Here is a 21584-nt window from a genome sequence, read left to right on the forward strand (position 1 = left end):
TATTCTGTCTATTCTCTACTATAATCTCAATGAAGTCAAGCTACTATAATCTCTATATAGGTATAAACACTGCCAGAGAGCAGGAGTAATTTCTTTGATACCTTATCTTAGTATAAAGCTATCAGATAATCTCACAATATTCAAGTGATACATGGATCATGCTGCTAAAGACATGGGAGATACCACAGTGGTAAGCAGATTTGACTCTTGGTAAAAAATAGGAGTGATTCAAATCTATTCTTCTAAAGTTCTGGTTGTAACTGGAGAGGCTTTTTTTTCATAAAAAGAGATAAAACGAGCCTATATTGTGGAGTAATAGTAGAAGGACCACAGCATTATTCCACAAGAATCTTGGTTCCACAAGCATTCTGGCTACACTCCAGCCTGCTAAACATATTTGTGTACCTACACTTTTATCCATACTTCAATGACATTTATTCTATTCCAAAAAACCTCCCAACCACACGTGCTGTACTATTTCTGGAACAACAATGCTGCTGTGTTCCAGTGTATTCCAGAGGTGGCTAAAAATCATATATTCAAAGGACAGACAAATCCAAGACCTCTTCAAGTCACCAGGAACTCATCAAGACCAAGATTTCACCCTTAATGAATAAACCATAACTGAGCACTTTGGGATGAAAAACATTCTAAAAATGAAAACTTACTCATGTAAGAACACATGTATCAGAATTAACCAGATTGTACTTATTTTTACAGCTAAATGCAAACAATGGGCATTTCAAATATTTTTTTACAGTATTTTACCATTCAGATTTTATGTGCAAAACTTTAAGCGGCAGAAATGTCTGTACCAGAGTACAAATTACAGAGAAAGTAGCTTCAATATTTAGTTTTGCTGTGTTTTTTGCTATTTCCTGCTTTGCTCCAAAGAGGCCTCAGTCTCGGGTTTCAACACAAGATGGCACTGTAACGAGACTTGTTGACTGAAAGAAAAATTACTGATATTGAGAGTCAGGGGTTTTTTATTACTTTACTGAATATATTCTGAGATAATTTGTTTTGGTTTGTTTTCCTGTATAACTGTCTCACAGATCTTTGAAATCCATTCGATCATGCTGTTTTACCAATGGCTTTAATATTTGTAAATGAGGAATTTGGGAAGGCATACAGTAAGGTAGACATTAAACCACACAAATTATACCACGTAAAAGCTGAATATGATCACAGAATTAAAGAATTTCTAAAGTTAGAAGGGATCTCTGGAGGTCATCCAGTCCAACACCTCTGCTCAAGCAGGCTCTCCTGAAAGTCAGTTTCCCAGGACTATGTCCAGATAGCTTTTCAGATGTAGACTCTATAACCCATCTGGGCAACCTGCTCCCATGTTCAGTCACCCTCAGAAAAAGTGAAGAAGATAAAAATGTGTTTCCTGAATGGAACCTCCTCAACTGCCTCTTGTCCTGTCACCAGGCATCACTAAAAAGCACCTAGCTCCATTGTCTTTGCACCTTCGCTCCAGGTATTTATAGACATTACTAAGATCACATCTTAGCCTTCTCTTTTCGAGGCTGATCATTCCCAGCTCTCTCAGCCTTCCTACCAGTGCTGGGTAGAGGGGAAAGACCACCCCCCTCCAACTGCTGGCAATTCTGTTGTTTAATGCAGCCCAAGATACCATTAACCTTCTTTCCCACAGGAGTACGTTGCTGGCTTATGTTCAACTTGGTGTCTACAAGGGCCCCCATGGTCCTTTTCTGCCAAGCTGCTTTCCAGCTGGATGGCCCAGAGCATATATTGGTGCTTGGTTTTGTTCCTCCCTAGGTATAGGACTTTGCACTTCTTCTTGTTGAACTGCATGAGACTCCTGCCAGCCCATTTCTCTAGCCTGTGAAGGTCCCTCTGAATGGCACCTCATTGCTCTGGAGTATCACCCACTTCTTCCAGCTTTGTATCATCTGCAGACCTGTTGAGGGTACACTCTGTACCATCATCCGTATGATTAATAGAGAAATTAAGTAGAACTGTCCCCAGTATCGACCTCTGAGGTACACCACTAGTTATTGTCCTCCAGCTAGACTTTGTGCCACTGATCATCATGCTCTGGACGTGGCCATTCAGTGAGAATTTTGAGTCTACCTCACTATCTCATCATTCAGTCCATGCATCTACAGCTTTTCTATGAGAGACACCATCAAAGGTCTTACTGAAGTCCAGGTAGACAATATCCACTGCTTTCCTCTCATGTAGTAGGCTGGTCACTTCATCATAAAAGTCAGTCAAGCTGGTCAAGCATGACTTCCCATTGGTGAAGTCATGCTGACTACTCCTGATTATTTTTTTTCCTTAATGTGCCTGGAAATGGCTTCCAGACTTAGCTGCTCCATCACTTTCCCAGGAATCGAGCTAAGGGTGACTAGCCTGTAGTTCTCTGGCTCCTCCCCTTCTTGAAAAGAAGAATGACATTTGTTTTCCTCCAGTTTTTGAATATAATATATGATAATGTATTTTTATTATACTTCTTTTAATCAGATCCTTAAATACAATGACCACTTTTGGCTCATGATCTCATTATATTTAAATGTCTGTAATACAAGTACATGATGAATTCCTAAACCAAGATATCACTCTTTTGTTGCTATACCTCTTATAGCAACAAAACAGTTGCATTATTAAAATGCAACTTAGTCCTTCCCTAAAATATTATTATCAGCTCTAGAGTAACAAGAGAAAATTCATATGAGATTAAAAAAAAGTTAATAGCCTTTAAATATACAACTAAATAATGCTTAAGTTTCTTGAGTACATTATATCTGCTTTGGAAGATACATGATTTAGCTCGGTGAGCCAAATCATGTGGTTGAGAAGTACCTTTGGAGGTCAGTTAGTGCTTTTATTGTCTCATACATGACTAACTTTATCTAAACTTTCTCTAAAGCTTTATTAAGAACTGGCACAGGTTGCCCAGGGACATTGTGAAGTCTTCATCTTTGGAGATTTTCAAAAGCCAATGAAAGACAGTGGATGAAACAAGCTCCAGTTTCAGGGTTTGTTCACTAGAGACACATGCCCCATGAAAAAACATCTCAGTACTTCAGAAAGGGCTTTGTGGAAGTCATTAAAATTTCCTAAGTTTACATCTAATATTTAGTCTAATATGGTAGTTAGACAGAAATCAAGATAATCTATTTAGGTGTTTTAACAACATACATGTGAAGGATTCACCAACTGAAAATGTCAGAGAAAAAACATTTCAAAATATGTTACTGAAACAATTAAAATCTAGCAATTAATTAAAAATAAGAGCCCATGTCACATTTATCTAAACGACTTCTCTTTTGAGAAGAAATTTGAAGACAGTAACACGAGGCAAACAATTCAAATGAGCAGAGTCTTGCTGTTTTCAGTACACTTACCAGGTTTCCCTTCTCCATTTCTCCTCATCCAAAACCTGTGTCTGACCCTGTACTTCCCACTGGTTTTTGAAACTGAGCAAAGAGCTACCTCAGAAGAGACTGATGACAGTGCTCCTGAGAGCTGTGCAGCACAGGTCGCCTTGCAGCAGGATGCACTGTGATTCATTACATGAGATAAGGAACCTATTTGGATCTAAAGGCTGCAGTCCCAATCCTTGCTAATGATTTCAAAGCTGTCTTGTAATCCTCCTGTGAAGACTGAAATATGTAGGATTCAGATCACTGTTAGGAATAACTTCATGAATAGTATGGTCTATGTTATGCATGAGATTAAATAATACTTTTTCCTCTTAAGATATGTATTCACTGAATTTTCCCTATGTTTTGCAGAAAGACTACAAATATTCATGCAGTAATTTTTGTGAATTTGCTGGTTTTGGTAGTATTCTATGTACCTGTGTGTCTCTAAACATCCCATGTATCTTTGGTGCACTGTAAATCCCATGTTTTGGTAGTATTCTATGTACCTGTGTGTCTCTAAAAATCCCATGTATCTTTTGGTGCACTTATATCTTTGGGTGCACTGTAAATAATCATTAAGTCCCACTATGGACTTGAAATACATAATAAAGAAAAATGCTATGATGAGAAAGTACATTCATCCTCATTTCATATGGTAAAGGTGGTAATAACTACGGGAAAGCATTGCCTACTTTACTGGGCTTTTTTTAAAAAAGGGGATGGAATGAAGCAATGGACCACAGAACTTCATAGAGTGTTGCAGCTTCATAATGTATTATAGTACATTTGCAAGACTTCGACCTCCATTCCAGATAACATCTGTCCTTCCCCCGCACAGTAATACAGCTGCAGTTCCTTGTGAGAACATTAGGTTTGTGTTTTAAAGGTAGCCCATCTACCTAATGTGCTTTTACCTACACACGTAATTTTGGAGTACACACAGGAACTGTAATTCTGGTCTTCTGTACTGAGTTCCAAGGGAAACTTTTGGAGCTCAAAAGAAAATTGTTTTTTCCAAAAGATCCATACTTTACTGTAAAGAAATTCCTAAGAGAAATCTAAGAATTTTGTCTTTGTTCGTCTTTAGTAAGTCATGAAGGTATCCTTTTTATTTATCCTTAATACATGATCAAGATAGACTGAAAAATCCAAAGATTCCTGCCTACAGCAGTATTCCTGAACCAGCAGGGAACACTTGAACGCTTACATGATTAGATAAGTATCACAGGCTCTGGAGCAGGGCAGGTGTCCACTGTAAGAGCATAAGGCCAAACATATGCGGCTACGTTATGCAGCTGTTCTGCAATAGACATCTTATCTATGTTGATACGTCTGTCATGTGGATCTAGTGTCTAAATTAAGCTATACAAAAAGGCACATCTTGTAATAGAGTTGCTCTTATGGGAAAGAAGATGTCAAGATTTCAACAAAGCAAAGTAAATTGAAATAGATATTAAAACCAGAATACCCTACAGAAAAAAATATCTAGGAAAAAGAAACACAATTTTGAGAAGGAAGCTTCTACTGAGAGAGACTGATTTAAAAATACTTTGTAACTAAGATAAGAACACAGCCAGTAGAGCAAATCTGCAGGAAGGAAAAACTTCATCTCTCAGTTTTACTTGGTGTCTTCAGCTGTCCTGAGGATGAAACATCTGAATTATCCAAATGATTAAAGAAAAACCTACACCAAGGTAAGAGATTTTACAGTATTACAACAAAGTAGTTATTGCGTGATGGCAATTGTTGAATTATTTAAACTGCATTTCAAGACAACTGATTTAACTACATTATAGTTCTGGAAAGGTGTCAGACTGACCTAGTAGAGGATTGCAGAATCAAATTCCTTACTGGCTTCTTTGCAATTGCATAAGACTCCATTAAATACCAGAAAATCAAGGCTAAATGCATCTTAAAATAACTTCTCAAGAAATAATTTTGCTATGCTTTTATAACTTCATATGCCTTCTTTGTTGTTGAAAAAAAGGTCCAACAGGTAGAAAGCAAGCTCATCATTAAAGATAGACCCAGACATGACCCTGTGTGCATCTATATGGAGGAACTGTTCTTTAAAGAATGTGTTGAACCATTCAGAGCTATTACTTAGTCTGTAGCACCTCTTACGATACAACCAGCTACACATAGATCCTATTCAAGTAATGACATTGACATACAAACATCTGCAGAAAGCAGGATCTAGACACAATTAAAAAATACAAGCAGACCTTAGTGAGGTTGTAATCATTATGAAAACTGGCAAAGCTACTGTCATATCCAAAGTATGAGCACCCTAAAGCTCTTTATGAAGGCTAGGGTTAATACATATTGGATCCATTAAGCACCAAAGGCCTTGCCCCTGCATCCTGCTTACTATGGTACTCTATTTCTGGGGTCCGCCATTGCAGCAGTATTAAACATAAAGTGTTCTTTCAGTTGGCTCATCCTTTATTCCTTTTATATACATTGTATATACATGTATGTATGTATGTATGTGTGCAGCTGAAGCATGTATATAAACCCTACAGTTGCCTACTTCAGGCTGCTTCTGCCACAGCTCCCAGTAGAATGAAGCATAAATCTCCTTAAGACACTTTGGCAAGCTTATGCTCAATTCAGACTGAGATCCTTTCTCACCTTCTACAGAACTGCAAACACATTAATGGTTCTATATGGCTTACTGAGTCGTTCAAGCATGCATAGAGCATGCTTCCCACTATCTTCTTCTCCCTGAGTTATATAATGAAATCCTTTAATTTTTGCAAAGCTTGGTAGGTCATGCTGCTTGCAAGGGCACTGGGGAATATGTTTAGTGGCAAACATGTTTGTGCTTTCCTTTCTTCTGAAGCACCAACAAATTCTCAAACGGATAACTAAAATAACCCTCTTTAAACCGAAGACAGAAAAGAGTAATTCTGAGGGATTTTAATCTCTAAGGTGGAAAACCAAGAAGAATTCACATTTTTTTTTAAATTACAGCAGATGACTTTCCATTCTATTTTCTCCAGTAGTTCATCATGTGAACAAGAATAAATCCTATTGTTTGCTTTGTCCTATGGATAATAGATGAAACCCAATAATTTAAATAATTCTACTATACAAATGTTAGTCACTATCCAAACATTACTCACTTTGTCTTATCTCATCCTATCACAGGTAATATGTACAGCACTGCATTCAAAGATGAACAAGGGACTGATGCCTTTTCTCCAGGCCCCTAATCAGCGTTTGGTTGCTGATAAATCTGGCAGAAAACTGTGGTTTTAAAAAGTAGATACGAGCTCCAAGAAGAAGAAGAAAAACTACCTGATAGGATTTTCAAAAGTACAGAGCTTTAACGATGACTTAAAATGGCGTTAACTGAAAATGTAGGTGCTTTTGCAAATCCTATTAGCAGCCTATTTGCATAACCTGCCTGCAGTCAGCATGCCTGACCGTGGTGCCACTGAGTGTCACAGGGGATGACACTGAAGTGACTTCTTCTACTGTGTAAGCAATAACCCTTCTGAATTTAGTTTCATGGAACTATCACAGATGATGTCTGCTTCATCTAATTGTAGTTGCTGTCCTGGGTTCAGCCAACAGTTGCCCACCACACTGTGGATTGACACACTGGTATTACACAGTTTTCCATGGCTTTAATACTTAAGGTTATTTGGGATTCCATAGGATTCTGGACAGGTGAAATAAGAATGATTCTAAACTGAAAGATCAGTCCAAATGGTGAGAATTTTATTCTAATACACTCTTTCACAAAGCTGCACTGATCCAGTAGCTCCAGGCAGAGTGTGTCTCTCATGACCAATTCTACCCTTTTTCACTGTATGCATTCACCAAATGCATGAGAGGATACAATGTTCAGCAAGCAAAATTCCTGAATCACAGCTATACTGGAATGAAAGGAAGGAAGAGTTGTCTAACTGGCCAGACTTTAGGAGTGTTGAACCGCAACACTGCCCCTGGACTAGGTTACTCCTAGATCAGACATTTCAAAGAACATCTCCTTCTACTGCCTTTTTTACCACATTATGGAGGATGGCTCATTCCTGTGGCCCATGAGCAAAAGATGGTCAGAACTTCACAGCCTTGTGGCATTAACACCAGTGTATCCAAATACCCTGGTCATGGCTTGGTAGGGGCTGCAGGAGTAAGGTTAGCTTTTAAAGGAATACCAGAGGACTAGGAAAGCACTTTAATGCACTTTATCTTATTCGGCTGTGACTAGCACAGTAACGTCCAGTGAAATATAGCCCCCTTTTATGTTTCTATATTAAACAAACCTGATTTCTGTCTCCCTTGACTGCAATACATTTTTTTTTTTTTAACTATAGCAAGATCTAGATAATTTGCTTTACATTTTTGCATCTTAAAAGGATATTAGGATGAAAAGCATCTGAAATAATTCAGTAGTTTTGTAACAGGTTTGTATGGTCCATTGCTATGTAAGGCATTATAAAACTTATTGTTTATCCCAACAAGCACACCACTTACCCTCAGCATAGGGCCATTCTGGAACACATGGGGTTCATCACAAACTACACAGTATTCATTCAATACTGGTATCCGCTGCTCAGCAAATTCAATAGTCTGAGAACAATGAAAATGAGAATAACAACATCTGCTTAAAAATTATTAACAGTCAGTTTGTGCTCCACAGTGTTTCATAAGTAAGAAAGATATGATATCCTACCTGAACAAGAAAGCCACGGTCTCGTACTGGAATGCATTTTGTACCACAATTTTGCTGCAAGGGAAAAAAAAGTCAAGGCAACTTCAGTGTTGGCAGACTAATTATAAGGAAACCATAAAACTTTTCTTTTTTGGTGTGCAAAAGGTTAATTAAAATATTTGCATCTAAAAAGATCCCTTATTTGCATAAACCAGCCATTACAAATAATCTATCCTTTTACTGCTGCTGAGTGCGAGGTAGTCTTTCAGCATTTCTTTTTAGTTCTTAAATCTGATGAGGTTTTCTATCTTGGCATCCCAAACCCTTTAATTTAAAATGAAAACACTGGTGCCTTCACTCCATTCTGATAAACTAGCACTTGGTAACTTTGATTAAATTTTAACTGTGCATTGTCTATCCAAATATGGGCTATCTGCCTAGGTTTGAAAGACTAATGTAACTCTCAGAACAACTGGAAAACTTTTTCTCTATATTTACCAAGATCTCACTTTTGTACGCACCATGCTAACAGATCTCTGTGCTCAGATCCCATTCATGTTCTTTCTGCCTTTTTCTTTCAATACATAGCAACGTAAATTAGAAGGAACTTGTGTTACAGGAGTCAGTAAAGTACAAAATACCCTCTTGGCTGAAATTTATTTCAATTAAACCTAGTTTTGAATAAGAGTCAGATCAGCTCCATTTACAGCTTTCTTTGTTCCTGTTTGTAGGCTGGATTGTTGGTTTTTTTTTAATTTCTCTGTTTAATTGGGCAACTTCTTCATTTTTTCTCCTGGGGAACCATCCTGATGGCACTCATATATGAGATTCAAATATTTTACCTGAGAAATTAAGAGAAGTTAGGGTCCTTAATTATCACTTCCACATTCCACTGACTTGAAATCGCAGTCAGGCATCCAGGCTACCCATACATCTAATGTCTGCATGTAGAATGTGAAATGAACTCCTGACGCCTTTCCTATAACATCAGCCAAACTGCACCTGACCATGTATGTGATAATTTTCCCTCAAAGTAAATGCATTCTCACAATAAATTACTGGTAGCTTTTATAGACTATCAAACATGGCTTGCTTTTCTTCCTTATAAGCTGATATCAGCAATTAAACCACTTAGTCAACTCTTCATTATCTTTTTCGAAACCAATGGGATTTTTCCTATTAACTTCAGGACAGAAAAACCTTGCCATGTTAAGACATCCTCCACTGATTCATAAAAAAATGCATTTTTACACCACAACAAGTAAAAAGTCAGCCCACCTTAAATTAATTTTACTGTGCACATTACATGAACCAACCACACAGCATGTATATAAATGGTTTTGTGATAGTATATCATTGCTTTTAGACCTGATGATTGTAGCTCACAGCTTATTAAACTAATTAACCATGAGACACACAATGTAATTTCATTATTCAGAATGCACTATTTTGAATATATGTATGATATTTTAAGCAAGAATCAGTTTTTGTTGGTTTTTTTTTTTTCTTGCTGAGAACATCAAGGTACCAACCAGGTTAAGGGAACGGAGAAGACTACCTCTTAAGTGCCTCTTCCCAAACATAACAGAAAACTGACTGGTGTCTTGAAAGAGTACAGACAGACCCACTCTTTCTTCTAAAGTATAAGAGCCATCTTTTAAGAGGCAGAAAAATTAATTTTCAGAGCTCAGTCTTCTCTTTCTTAAATTTAATAATATGTGCTACCCTTTGTTTTTTGAAGTGATCATGTCTCTGGGGAAAGAAAGGGAGCCGGTGTGGGCCTAATCCCTTTCTCAATCTCTGTCTGTCCCCAGAGCATTTGAAGATTTAACCTTTCACAATGCACAAATGTGCAAGAAGTGAGCTGAATCACAATTGCATTCCCTAAGAAGGAAAGAGGGAAATGAGAGAAAACCTGTACAACCAAGCCAGATGCACACTCCCTTCTTCCTACAGCAAGAGAAGAGGCAGGGAAGGAAGTGGATGACTGAACTTTTCCCATGGCCAGCAGCTGTACACTGAGCTGTATATTACATATAAAATATCTGTCTTGATCTAAGCCAATTCTGATTTTATAACTTAAATAGATGTGCATGCACAGTTGTTTAAATCCTCCTGAAGAAGCTGACTACATTGCTCTTGTCTCTCAATATATCAATATATCCAATATATTCACTAACGTAAGTATTAATGCATTTGCATAGTAAGAATAAGAGCATGTTTGGAAAACAATAGGAGGAAAATAAGCAGAATAAAATAAATTTTTACGCACAGCAGCTTGTGAAGGTGATGATGAAGATGGTGTTAAGATACCAATAAGCCCTGAGGTAAGAGAGAGCCTCCTGCTCTCTGCTATGGTGGACTCCTTGAAAGGCTCCATTTTGGATGATTTAGGGGCATTGGAGTAGGCCTTGCTGAGTAACTTGTGATTCTTCAATCCATCCAATTCTTCCACTCTAAGATTACTGGAGTAGGACCTGCTTAAAAGTTTGTGGGGCTTCAAGGTGCTGTTGTGCTCACATCGAGGATCCCCAGAACACGACCTACTTAACAGCTTATGGGGCTTTAAAGCAATGCACTCCTCCTGCTTGACAGCCGCAGAGTAAGATCGGTTCAACAGTTTGTGCGATTTAACGGCCATTGTCTGTTCAGCCCTCGGGTCGCTTGACAATGAGCGGCCAAAGGTTCTGTGAGATTTTGTGGTACATACATCCTCCGCTTTCACTGTGCTAGAACAAGTCCTTCTAAGTAGCTTCTGAGTTTTGGAGATGCCATCCTGTTCTGACTTCAGTTTTGACTTATTTTTACCACAGCCAGGTGGAGGATAACTTGGCGACCTTGAAAATGAAGAGGAGAATGTGGGAAAATAATCAACATCCTGTGCAAATTAAGCAAGACAACACATATGTACAAATTTTTAAGTGTTACCTGTCTTTATGTATTTCACTGGTGATAAATGCAGCCCAACATTAAAAAATGAACAACTGCATCTAGGGATAACTTTCCAGTACCAAATAGACATCTTACTCTTGTTTACTCACAATCTCATCAATCAAAAGAGGACTAGCTACTTAAGTAGAAGTTACAGCTGTATCCTTACAGCTGTTTGTAAATCCGTGTCTCCATACAAACCATTTATTCAGGAAATAATCTTTGAAATGAAACCAACATACTTCCTGTGAGATTATAACAAATTTTCCTTATGAAAATCTACCTTTCCTATATAATCACGATGGCATGATCCCATTAAGAGTTACTGTCTTCTGGATACAGCATAGCAAATCCTGTGTCCAGATCCAATGGAAGACATAATGAGCAATGAAACTTGCATGCAGTCAATCAGATTTAACTCAGCTGAGGTGAACATTATTTTTAAAATCCTCATAAGAATCTGGGTGCTTTGTGAAAGATAATTTGACTCCCTTCTTTCCTGTTTTAGACAAATTCTAACACCAGAAATGAGGATGTGAGGGACCTAAATTATGAATGCAGAAAGAAACAAAAAGTTTTGATGAAACAACATTCACAAGAACTGTCCCATTTCTGTAAGGTTCACATTCTCCTGTCCTTGCAAAGCACGAACATGTAACAGGTATGCTGAATCATTTTTCTATGCTTTATAAGCAACCCCAATCTTTGGAGTATTGTCTGGGCTTGGATAAAATAGAGAAGTGAAACCCCAAGGGAAGAGACTGGCAGATTTCCCCACCCTGTTAGCAAGTGGCAACAGTGGAAGATGCACGTGGTGGTTGCTGACTCACTGTTGCAGTTGGCTGACTACCACCCTCCTGCAGACGGGAGGTATGGATGGAGCTCTAGGGAGAGGGGTGGTCCCTGCATTTGGGATGAGCCATCTTTGGACAGGCACTGCAGCAGCAGCCAGATCAAGAGGAGAGAGATTGGGCTGGCTTTTTTATGCCCTTCATGACTAAAACCAAACCTCAAGCTACAGCCTGCAGCAGACACTGGTGTTTGGTATAGTAAGGAATGGGTAAGATTTCTATTCATAATACCATCTTCCTTTTCTACCTTTGAAAATACAAATAATCTTCTGTTATATTTGGCATTCTTCCCTTCTTCAATGTTAGAGTTAGCTGTACTCGTCTTTTTTATACATGGAATGTAGAATGGCAAAATTCATCAACAAGAAGGAATGTTCAAAGAAGAATTCAATTCAGATGCACAGGAGTGATATGTCAACCCTTCATAAGCAGGAAAACATGCTAGACAAAATAGTCACATTCCTGAAAAACGTAAAATCACAGTCTGATTTTACATACACTAAAAAGTATAAGTAGCAGAAGTCATAATGAACTTGAACTATTCACAAAGTACTTCTTATGTTTTTAATGCCTTTGCTCTTTGAAATTCTCTGCCTGCATTTCAGAAGTGGTGAACATTAATGTACTCAAACAGCAGAGAGGGTCTTTCATTAATGACCATTCTACTTTTAAAAAATTAAAAATACACACAGCTGTATATTACTTGTATATATCACTTATGCTGACATTCTTGCTATTCAAGTAATAGCCAAATGCAACCGAGATAATAAAAATACAAGTTAAATAAAATAACTTTGAATTTTAGATTAAACATGGCTGTTTCAGAGAGCTGGAAACTGAAAACCCCTGACTTCAAATAGTCTTAGAAGCTGCAGTACCTAGTTCACTTTTGATATCATTCAAGGCAAGGACTGGAAACCCATGAGGTAAGATATAAATAGAGCACTTCTCTGTGGAGAAAAGTCAACATTTCACCTTGTGAAGTCTGCTGTGGATTTAGAACAGGATATGATAGTAAAAGGTAATTTTCCTTGCTATTACCTGCGCAATGTAGAAAAGATGTGCAGAGGGGATTTCACCTTTTTGTCAGACACCTTCTTATTGTGCGTACAATTAGATTTCTCTTTGCTGTTCTTCCACTGTTGTGTAACAAATGTCTGCATGATTCTGCAAATCAAGGAAAAACAAAAGGGTTTCTCATCCTAGCCAAGACATAACTCACTTTAATACTAGGGTCTCCCTGCTCACCATGTAGGGAACATGACACAATGTCTTCACTCTAGGCATGTATCTGGACTGATGGTTGGATGCCTCAGCTCCTCAAAAATGTTGGTTTTTTTTTTTTCCCCACATAAAATCAATTTCAATTTACATGGAACTCTTACTGAGTACAGTCTATGTCAACAACACTGCAAGACTTATGCTGGTATGTGTCTTACAGAAATATATATAACTGATTCAAAGGCATCACATACAACTACATGCATTTGTCTCTCCAGGGACTACAAAGGTAGGCTAGAACACCCATGCTTCTCAAGTAGAATAGTAGAATAGTTAGGGTTGGAAAGGACCTTAAGATCATCTAGTTCCAACCCCCCTGCCATGAGCAGGGACACCTCACACCAAACCATGTAACCCAAGACTCTGTCCAACCTGGCCTTGAACACTGCCAGGGATGGAGCATTCACAACTTCTCTTAAGGCACAAACATGAAGGTAAGGATGTTGAATATTATACTACTCAAAGAGGGTTTACAGAGAAGACAGAGCTGGACACTTCTCAGAGATGGACAGCAAAAGTCAGTGGTGACAAATTGCAGCAAGGAAAGCTAAGAACCATAAAGGTTCTACAAAGAAGACATCCACAAGAAGTTAAGTACAATAGGTTATCCACAAAGGTTGAAGATTTCACAGCTAAACTGCCTGAGACTCTAAGTCAACTAATCTAACTTTGAAGTTTGTGTTACTTGGAGCAGGAGGTTGCACTAGGTGACCTCCAGCACTTCCTTCCAAGCCAAATTACTTTGTGACTAACCTAGCAGTGGGAGTCTTTGAGTGATACAGTCAGGGTGGCAGTTTACAGAAAATTCAGTAAATCTTCAAAGATGAATACCCTGTTGTCACAGCCATGAGGGGCCATGGGATTGATGGGTATTCTGACTTCTGCTCACTTGTGAGTTATGCAGCTATGTCCTTGAAAATGTCTTATGGGAACCTTCAGTAATTACCTGGTGCACAAATCAGAGCCAGTGTAAGTACTGAAACATTTAAAGTGGCAGTTGATGTTTTAGGAATGTTTCATTTTTTTCCTTTAAAGTCACATACCATACAGATTTTAATAACATTGATTCATTTGTAAGGTACTGAATTTCTTTAAACATCAAACATGAAAAAAAAATTGTTTTGTTTTTGTTTTTTTTTTCTTAAGGGATTCTTAATGTCGTAATGGTCAGATATTAAAGCCTATATTCTTGTAATTTTATTACACATACACAAGCACATGTGAAAAGATGACTCAGCAGAATTGTATTGAATTGAATTGTACCATGAAATGAATACATGGAGCTTCTATTTTTCCCAACTGCTCTTCCCTCTTCTTCTCAAATTGCAGATGGCCTAATTACTGTGGTACATCCTAGAGGCCACCATGAAAGCCCCCTTAGGGTAAGCATGATGCTCAAAAAGATTCCTCTCCAAAGGCTTCACCAGCTAAGTAGAAACATGAAATTGAACACTCCCAGCTACAGTCTTTTGAACTTCTGCAGCTTACTTTCTAACTGGCAGCAAAGTGACAGAAAACCCTGGCAGGCAGCACAAATCAGGTTCTCCTGAACAACTGTCAAAACTGAACTTAAATAGGCAAGTCCTGTTATTTTTTTACACAGAGAAAACAAGTTCAAACCACTTTGATTTCACCAACTTGACAAACTGTAAATTTTATGCTACTTGACATGGTCCTGGAACTTTAAAGAGTGTAGTATTTGCCTAAAAACAGGGGTTTACACTTTTCTAGACTTACTTTTTCAGCTGATGTCCGAGCCCAAATCTTTCCTTGGTAGAGATCTGAAATACATCCACAGTTGGCACTACAGAAAAATGAGATATTGTTGATATATGAACATACAGCAATAATCAAGAACTCATAACCATGTAAGTCGTATATAAGGGCCCTGTTTCTATCTGGACTTTTACTACAGGCAATGACACTGAAGTAAGGGTGAAAGTGGACATGTCATCAAAGTCTATTAAGAAATGAATGGTCCTTTTCAGAATACCAGATAATGTAATATGTAATTTTACAAATAAGTATTCTAGAAATTGAATTCTTCCAGATCTACCTCTTCCCACTAATTTTATTTAAAAAAGCATATCTTTGTTTTTTAGACTATTCAACTACTAGAGAGCAGCATCAGATTAGATGCATCTGGACTGGTAATTCATCTCCCCTTGACTCTTAAAATTTATTCCAAGGAAGTGGTCTTTACACACTACTGTGACTATGAAGAAACCCAGAGTGAATTAACTGAATTAATTAGTTTCTGGGCTTTCCTTCTGATAGCCTTTTAATACAAGATCTCTAATTGTCATCTAAGTGCCAGGTATATGAATTCCAGTGGCTAAGGATTACCCTAAATTTTCCTCAGGACCCATCCTAACATTGGTATATCCATACTCATCTGTCAGAAAACTGAAACTGTATGGAGTTAAAGCTTTACAACATTTACTAGATAAAACTGGCAGATGGAATCAAGCACTGCTGAGAGTGCCTCAGGTCCTCAAGGCACAGCAACAGCCAAAACATGTGCAAGCACAAATAGACTTTACACTTCATATTACATAGGATGGTAATGACTACAGTAAAATAAAAAAGGAATGAAAACAAAAAAATTGGGGTTGGTTCAAATCTTATTAGAAAAAACAAATCAGTATTTTAAAATCTGTATTAGTCTGATTTTATTCAGAATGTCAAAGTTTATCCTTTAATTTTGCTTTAATAAATTAAGTTTAAAATTAAAATACTATATATATAACCTGGCTGTCTAATTTCATGTAGCTCAAAGCCCTGTAGATAGCCTTTCTCTGATGTTATTATTCAAATATGATCTCTTACTTAAAAAAAACCCTGATGACTTTCTCAAAAGGGAATAATGATTTGATTAGGGATAGCAATGCCTTTAGATTGCTAAATTTAGGATACACAATGGTGGGGTGATACTTTCAATGAGAAACATCATATCTAGAACAGCAATCTTAAACTCTGACATGTAGACTACTAAGCTCTACAGCCAGATGAGACATCCCAGTACTTCCAACAGCTGATTCATCCTCATTCAAGACAGTCTTCTAAGGCATGTGGAAGAAACTGTCCACAATAGAATAATGAGACAAGCTATTAACTAGAAGAATGACTGACTAAAACCAAGATACCATACAGCTACAAGGTGGTACTACTACACCCCCATTGTGCTTTGGAGTATACTGCATTTCTGTTTCTTTTACTGATCAACAGAAAGTACTATAGTAGAAAAAATGCAGCATAAAGTTATCATACAGTAGTCTCAATAAAAAACATACACAAGGGGAGAGAGGAATTCACAGAGAATTAAACACAAAAGACGATGGATCTCACCATGCTTTTCTGGTAAATAAAGAGACATGGCTGCAACAGCAGCTGAGCTCATAAAATCAGAATCCCTGAAGCACTTGCCTCTGGCCCTGATGTTGACTTTCTTGGTATTCAGGCACAATCAGTCAGCTACAGGACTGGGAACTAAGCTTCCCGTTTTAACCTTGCCAGCGGTGCAGAAGATATTTTGATGTTACTTCTCATTTCACTAGATCATTTCTTACTGCATGCTGCTCTTCACGCTTCACCTTCTCTTATTTGCTGCATTTTTATTTTTTAAATTACATTTTCATAGAAATACTCGGAATGCTAACTCTGCTGCCTGCTATAGCAAATACGTATTTTAAGATCTGCATATTTACAAAGAAAGATTAAAGCAATAAAATAGAGACAAAAAGACCAAAGTCAAGGAAACAAACAAACAAAAAAAAAAAGTAAAAAAGATTGATGTGTTGAAATGCTTATTTGAGTGAACAGAATATAGCTTATAGTTAGTGTCGGCAGGCAACATACCCTAAAATAGCTCATTGGGATAGATTTTTCTAAACATGACTGGAAATATCTATTCTTTTTCTGGAGGCAGAATTCTTCCACAGATATAAGCCTGAACTGACAGCTTGTACTGGAACCCTCCAAAGCCAGGCAAATTATGATCTAAATTGCAGTTTACTTATGACTTCCCACTGTAAAAATATATTTGAAGTTGAATTATGCATATGAATGTTTCCAAATCTTCAGCTGATACTTCAGAAGTTGACCAGTTTTACTTTCATGAGGAAAGTTTACTCAATCAAATCTAAAGATTTCCAGATTTCAGTCATACAGAAATCAGAAACTGAAAGGATAATTATCATGGCCTGATTCTTCAAAGGTGTATGAAAAAAATGTTTATCAATGCGCTGCACAGGTCTGTGCGCGTCTACCTTACCAGTGATATCTCATATGTGCAGATGATGCCTGACTTTCCAAATCAGGAAATCACATATTAGAAACTGTAGGTCTTCCTTCCTTAACACTGGTTCCTAGGGGAAGCAGGTGAATTCCAAAGGATATCAGGAAAACAAGCTCCAAAAATCAATCTATGCAAGTTTAAATTAGATGTCCATGTCATTATTGAGGGCCTAAGCCATGCAAACATATGTAAGTATAATTTCAGTACTAGTGGGACTGCTCTCAAGTAGATTAGCTGTAGATCTAAGCACATGGAGGGTCAAAGATTTGACAGTGAATGAGTATCTATCACCTTTTACATGGTTTGGACCAAGACACCATACAAGGCATACAAAGAATACACAGGTGACTAACCTGGGCCATTTAAGTACTGTGTAAGTGAACAGTGCAATCGCACTATTATAGGCTCTGTGCGAATTACATCCCAAGCCACAGCAATCTCTTCCTAGGTTAAGATAAAAAAAAACAAAACAACAGACACCATTAGCCATCATGAGGAACTGATGCATTTTGTCAGTGTACCTTAGGGTTGTTATAAATACCATCCATCCATTCACCCAGTCGTGGAAAATCTACTTTAAATTTAAACTAGAGACTCAAGACAAGCTATGGCCTGCTGATGCCCCTAACAGTAGTGTTAGACTGCTTCCAGTTCTTAAGTATGCTCATTTAAACTCAGCACAGCTTTATACGCAGCACTACATCTAGGGTACAAGCAGACACATTTCCATCTATCAAGTGATACTGTTTCAAAGCTGAGAAGCAAAGGAGCAAATAAGGATGGAAAGGAAACTCACCCCAAAACATAGGGCAAAGGAAACTTCTGGTCCTTTAGACTGATTAAAATAAGGTATGATCAGATTTTTTTTTATATTTTAGAAAAGCCCACGAACAGCTATGTTATGCATTGTGCTGACTTGATAATATGACGTATCTGCGCAGAAGCTAGTGACGTCCCTAAAAGCACTGATTTTTATTCTCTATTTGGAGGGCTGGAAGCTACTGCACAGATGAGGTAAGTTCAGAGTTAATGACAGCAAAACTGTTACAAAAGCCATGCTGCCTGCCTACAGCACCACTGTCCTGTGTTTCCTCTGCCTCTCAAGCTTCTCCCTAGTCAGCTGCAGATGTTAAGAAGTCCTGTTCCCTCCAGGACTCTATGAAGTACTTTCTCCTAACTAATGTCTAGGACAGCAAAAAAAAAAAAAAAAGTAATTCAATTCTATCATTTAAAACATCATGCACAAAGCATGTTTGAAAGAAAATACACAAGCTCATAAAGCATTTTAATAATGTGTTCATAAAAGGAAAAGGAAACCTTTCCACTGAGTAGCAATCAAAATGTGACAGCCACTTGTGAAGATCAAGACTCCGAAAAAAGAGTGTCTAGGTGGCTGTCTGGAGAGTCTGAAGTGTAGGAGAATTAAATGGGTATTAATGTTCATTATGTAATACTGTGATTAGATTACTTACATCAAGAAAGCTAACATCAATATGCAGATCAATATCTACATCATCAATGGCTCCATATTCCCTGAAAGAAAGAATTACATTACATTGCAGTTCTTTAAGATACTACTCAGCCCAGGAGTACTTATAACAAGAAAGATTTTATGCAGGATAATCTCGTCTGTAAAATCAGAATGGTTATAAAATGCACATTTACATAGATTGGATCAATAGTCACAGTGGGTGAGTGACTCCTGCAATGATTTTCTCAATGGATTTTGCTTAAACAGGCTAAATCTTTTTTTCTACTCATTCCCCCAAATTCTCTCTCCATTGCTGTTATATATTTTTATCTCTTGTGTTGAACAAATAAATCAAGAAAACAATAATATAACATAAATATAATACAATAACATGCTGCTCCTATAAAGGGCAAAAGAAACCCCTAGTTAATTTTCAAAAGTATTTCAGGTTAACAGCCAGTAACCTGAGGAGAGGTCTGTGACAAATCCCTGATGACAAATGCAGCCTATCCTAGAGGGTGGCATATCACACTTGTGAGACTGCTCTATGCATTCAAGCATTTGTTTGTCAAAACATAAAGACTGCCCTGTAACGTGCTCTAGGCAATAGTTACCTTATTTTATCTGTTACGTGTAGTATTGCTGGGATCCCTGAGGTTCAGATTTAATTTATGCTCATAGGTGTTTATTTGCCATCTGAAATCTTACATTTAAAGTGTGACTTCTCTGATTTTTATTTTCTGACTCATTCTATTGCCCTCCTTGAACTTGAAGGGGAAGTACTTGAAGTACTTGAAGACTTCTGAACAACAAGGACAGAAAATACTCATTCATAAACCTAAATAAAAAACCTGCTTTCATTTTCATATAAATTACTTAAGTGGACAACATTGGAAAAGTACAATCACTCTCAATTTTTCACAGATTAGCTTCTAGTCACTAGGTTTTTTTTCTTTACACTGCATTAATATGCTTGTTCTCACAGTGACTTCCACACTTTTCTATTAAACTAGACTAAGTTCATAGTAGCAGTTGTGCATAAATAAGTTGACAAGGTAATTCTGAAATACAAAAATATTGTGACTATAACTATGACTCATCAAAGTGGTCTCTCAACCCCTGGTAGGACCTAGCTTGCACTGGAAATGCCCCAACGTCTTGTGAAGCTTGGTGGAGGAAACCAATTCTGCTAAACCTTGGCATCCCAATGATTCTCTCGGGTAAGGGCAAATGCAAAGTCTCTCTCTAGATCAGACATGTCCACACATGGCACTCATAGGGCATGTAAACTGTAGGTCAGGCCTGTGTTACCTGGAGGCTGCCCAGCCACCCTGAGAGCTGCTCCAGAGGTCACCCAAAGTTGTAGAGGTGCTCACTGACCTCCTACAGCTCACTAAAAACCTGTCTTTGAAACAGAGAAATTCTCCACCTATTGAATGGCCTCGCCACTGTCCTACACACCAGTGGCCTCAGTTTTTTTTTGTTAATTTTTCAGAAGATCCAAAGAACAGATCTTTATGAAGTCTTAAGTAATATTTAGGAATGCAGACTGATGTTATGACCGAGATGAAAAAGGCTGTGAACAAGCATAATTTCATACATTAAACAGGAGTAGAGTTGAACTAATGAAACACAGAAATATTAGTGGAAGACAGGCTAAAATAAAAGTAATTTGTAACTGCAGAATTTCCATACTCACTGAAACCTCTGAGGCCCCACTCTATTATGACCCTAGGAAATGGATTTTAGACACATGATGCTGATTCTAGTTTTACTTCCCCAAGCTGAAAAAGGAGGAAGAAAGCTGAAAGGGAGGAAGAAATTATGCTTTCTTATAACAGCTGCAGCTTATGATCTGCTTCCTACAAGAGCTCCATGAACACATTCTGATTTTGAAGCTCCCAGAGGTCCTTTGTCCATCAGTGCATAAGCAATGTAAATAGATACTGAAGTTTGGGATCAGTTGGTCAGAGGTCTGGTGGCTTTGATGGCCAGTTTTCAAAGGGCAGTTGTGAAAAGCATGCAGGTATACATTATCTATGTGCAGTTGACTACTTCAAGAGACTATGACAATATGACAGCAAGAGACTACTAAAAGAGGGTAAACTGTGTAGGAAATGAGCATCTTAGAGGGTATCACTGTCAGACAGACTTTTCTCTCCACAGAGAAGGGGAGCTGCAGGAGAGGGATGAAACAATGCTTAATGATGTGCTTTTCATTTCCAAGAATTTAAAAGTATTTTCAACTGCCGTGGAGTGGAAGAAGCATGAAAGTTTTTCACATGCCAGAAGCAGCCACAAATGCCAGTGTTTACTGCAGTGAGCTCAATGAGATCACACTGCTTTCAATGCAAATAGTTGATAAAATAAATTAGATGCATTAAGTTTTTGAAAGGTTACATACAGTGTTACAGTTTTAGGAGCCTGAGGGAGCGTATCAACAAGGTATTCTCAATTTCATAGTTATCAGTTTGGCAACTAAACATTTATCTCATTCATTTCCTAAGACCATACACAACTATTTGGATTTTAATTCCCCAGGTCCTCAAAATGTAATGAAATTTCCATTTAATTTCAAAAGGCATAGCACACCTCAGTTGTATACATGTTCTCTCTTAGACAAAAATAACAGAGCTTATTGTTTAGAGGTTAATGGGAATTGTTACTTGCAATATATGTATGCCGAAAT

At 37.7% G+C, this 21584-nt stretch overlaps 1 protein-coding gene across 2 annotated transcripts in view; it reads right to left on the minus strand.

The window, feature by feature from the left end:
• PARP8 (poly(ADP-ribose) polymerase family member 8) overlaps positions 1-21584 on the minus strand; it is a 105317-nt gene that overhangs the window by 19301 nt on the left and 64432 nt on the right. For both annotated transcript variants that reach the window (XM_057403076.1, XM_057403077.1), the window contains 7 exons: positions 18897-18957; positions 17778-17868; positions 14865-14931; positions 12888-13013; positions 10337-10901; positions 8086-8139; positions 7887-7982 (listed from right to left, as the gene is read on the minus strand). In XM_057403076.1, the coding sequence (XP_057259059.1) occupies positions 7887-7982; positions 8086-8139; positions 10337-10901; positions 12888-13013; positions 14865-14931; positions 17778-17868; positions 18897-18957 (1060 nt within the window). The remainder of the gene's footprint in view (positions 1-7886; positions 7983-8085; positions 8140-10336; positions 10902-12887; positions 13014-14864; positions 14932-17777; positions 17869-18896; positions 18958-21584) is intronic.

The sequence above is a fragment of the Pezoporus wallicus genome, unplaced genomic scaffold, assembly GCF_028554395.1.
Source record: "Pezoporus wallicus isolate ANWC-B61680 ecotype Strahan unplaced genomic scaffold, APGP_CSIRO_Pwel_v1 contig_2997, whole genome shotgun sequence".
NCBI classification, from domain to species: Eukaryota; Metazoa; Chordata; class Aves; order Psittaciformes; family Psittacidae; genus Pezoporus; species Pezoporus wallicus.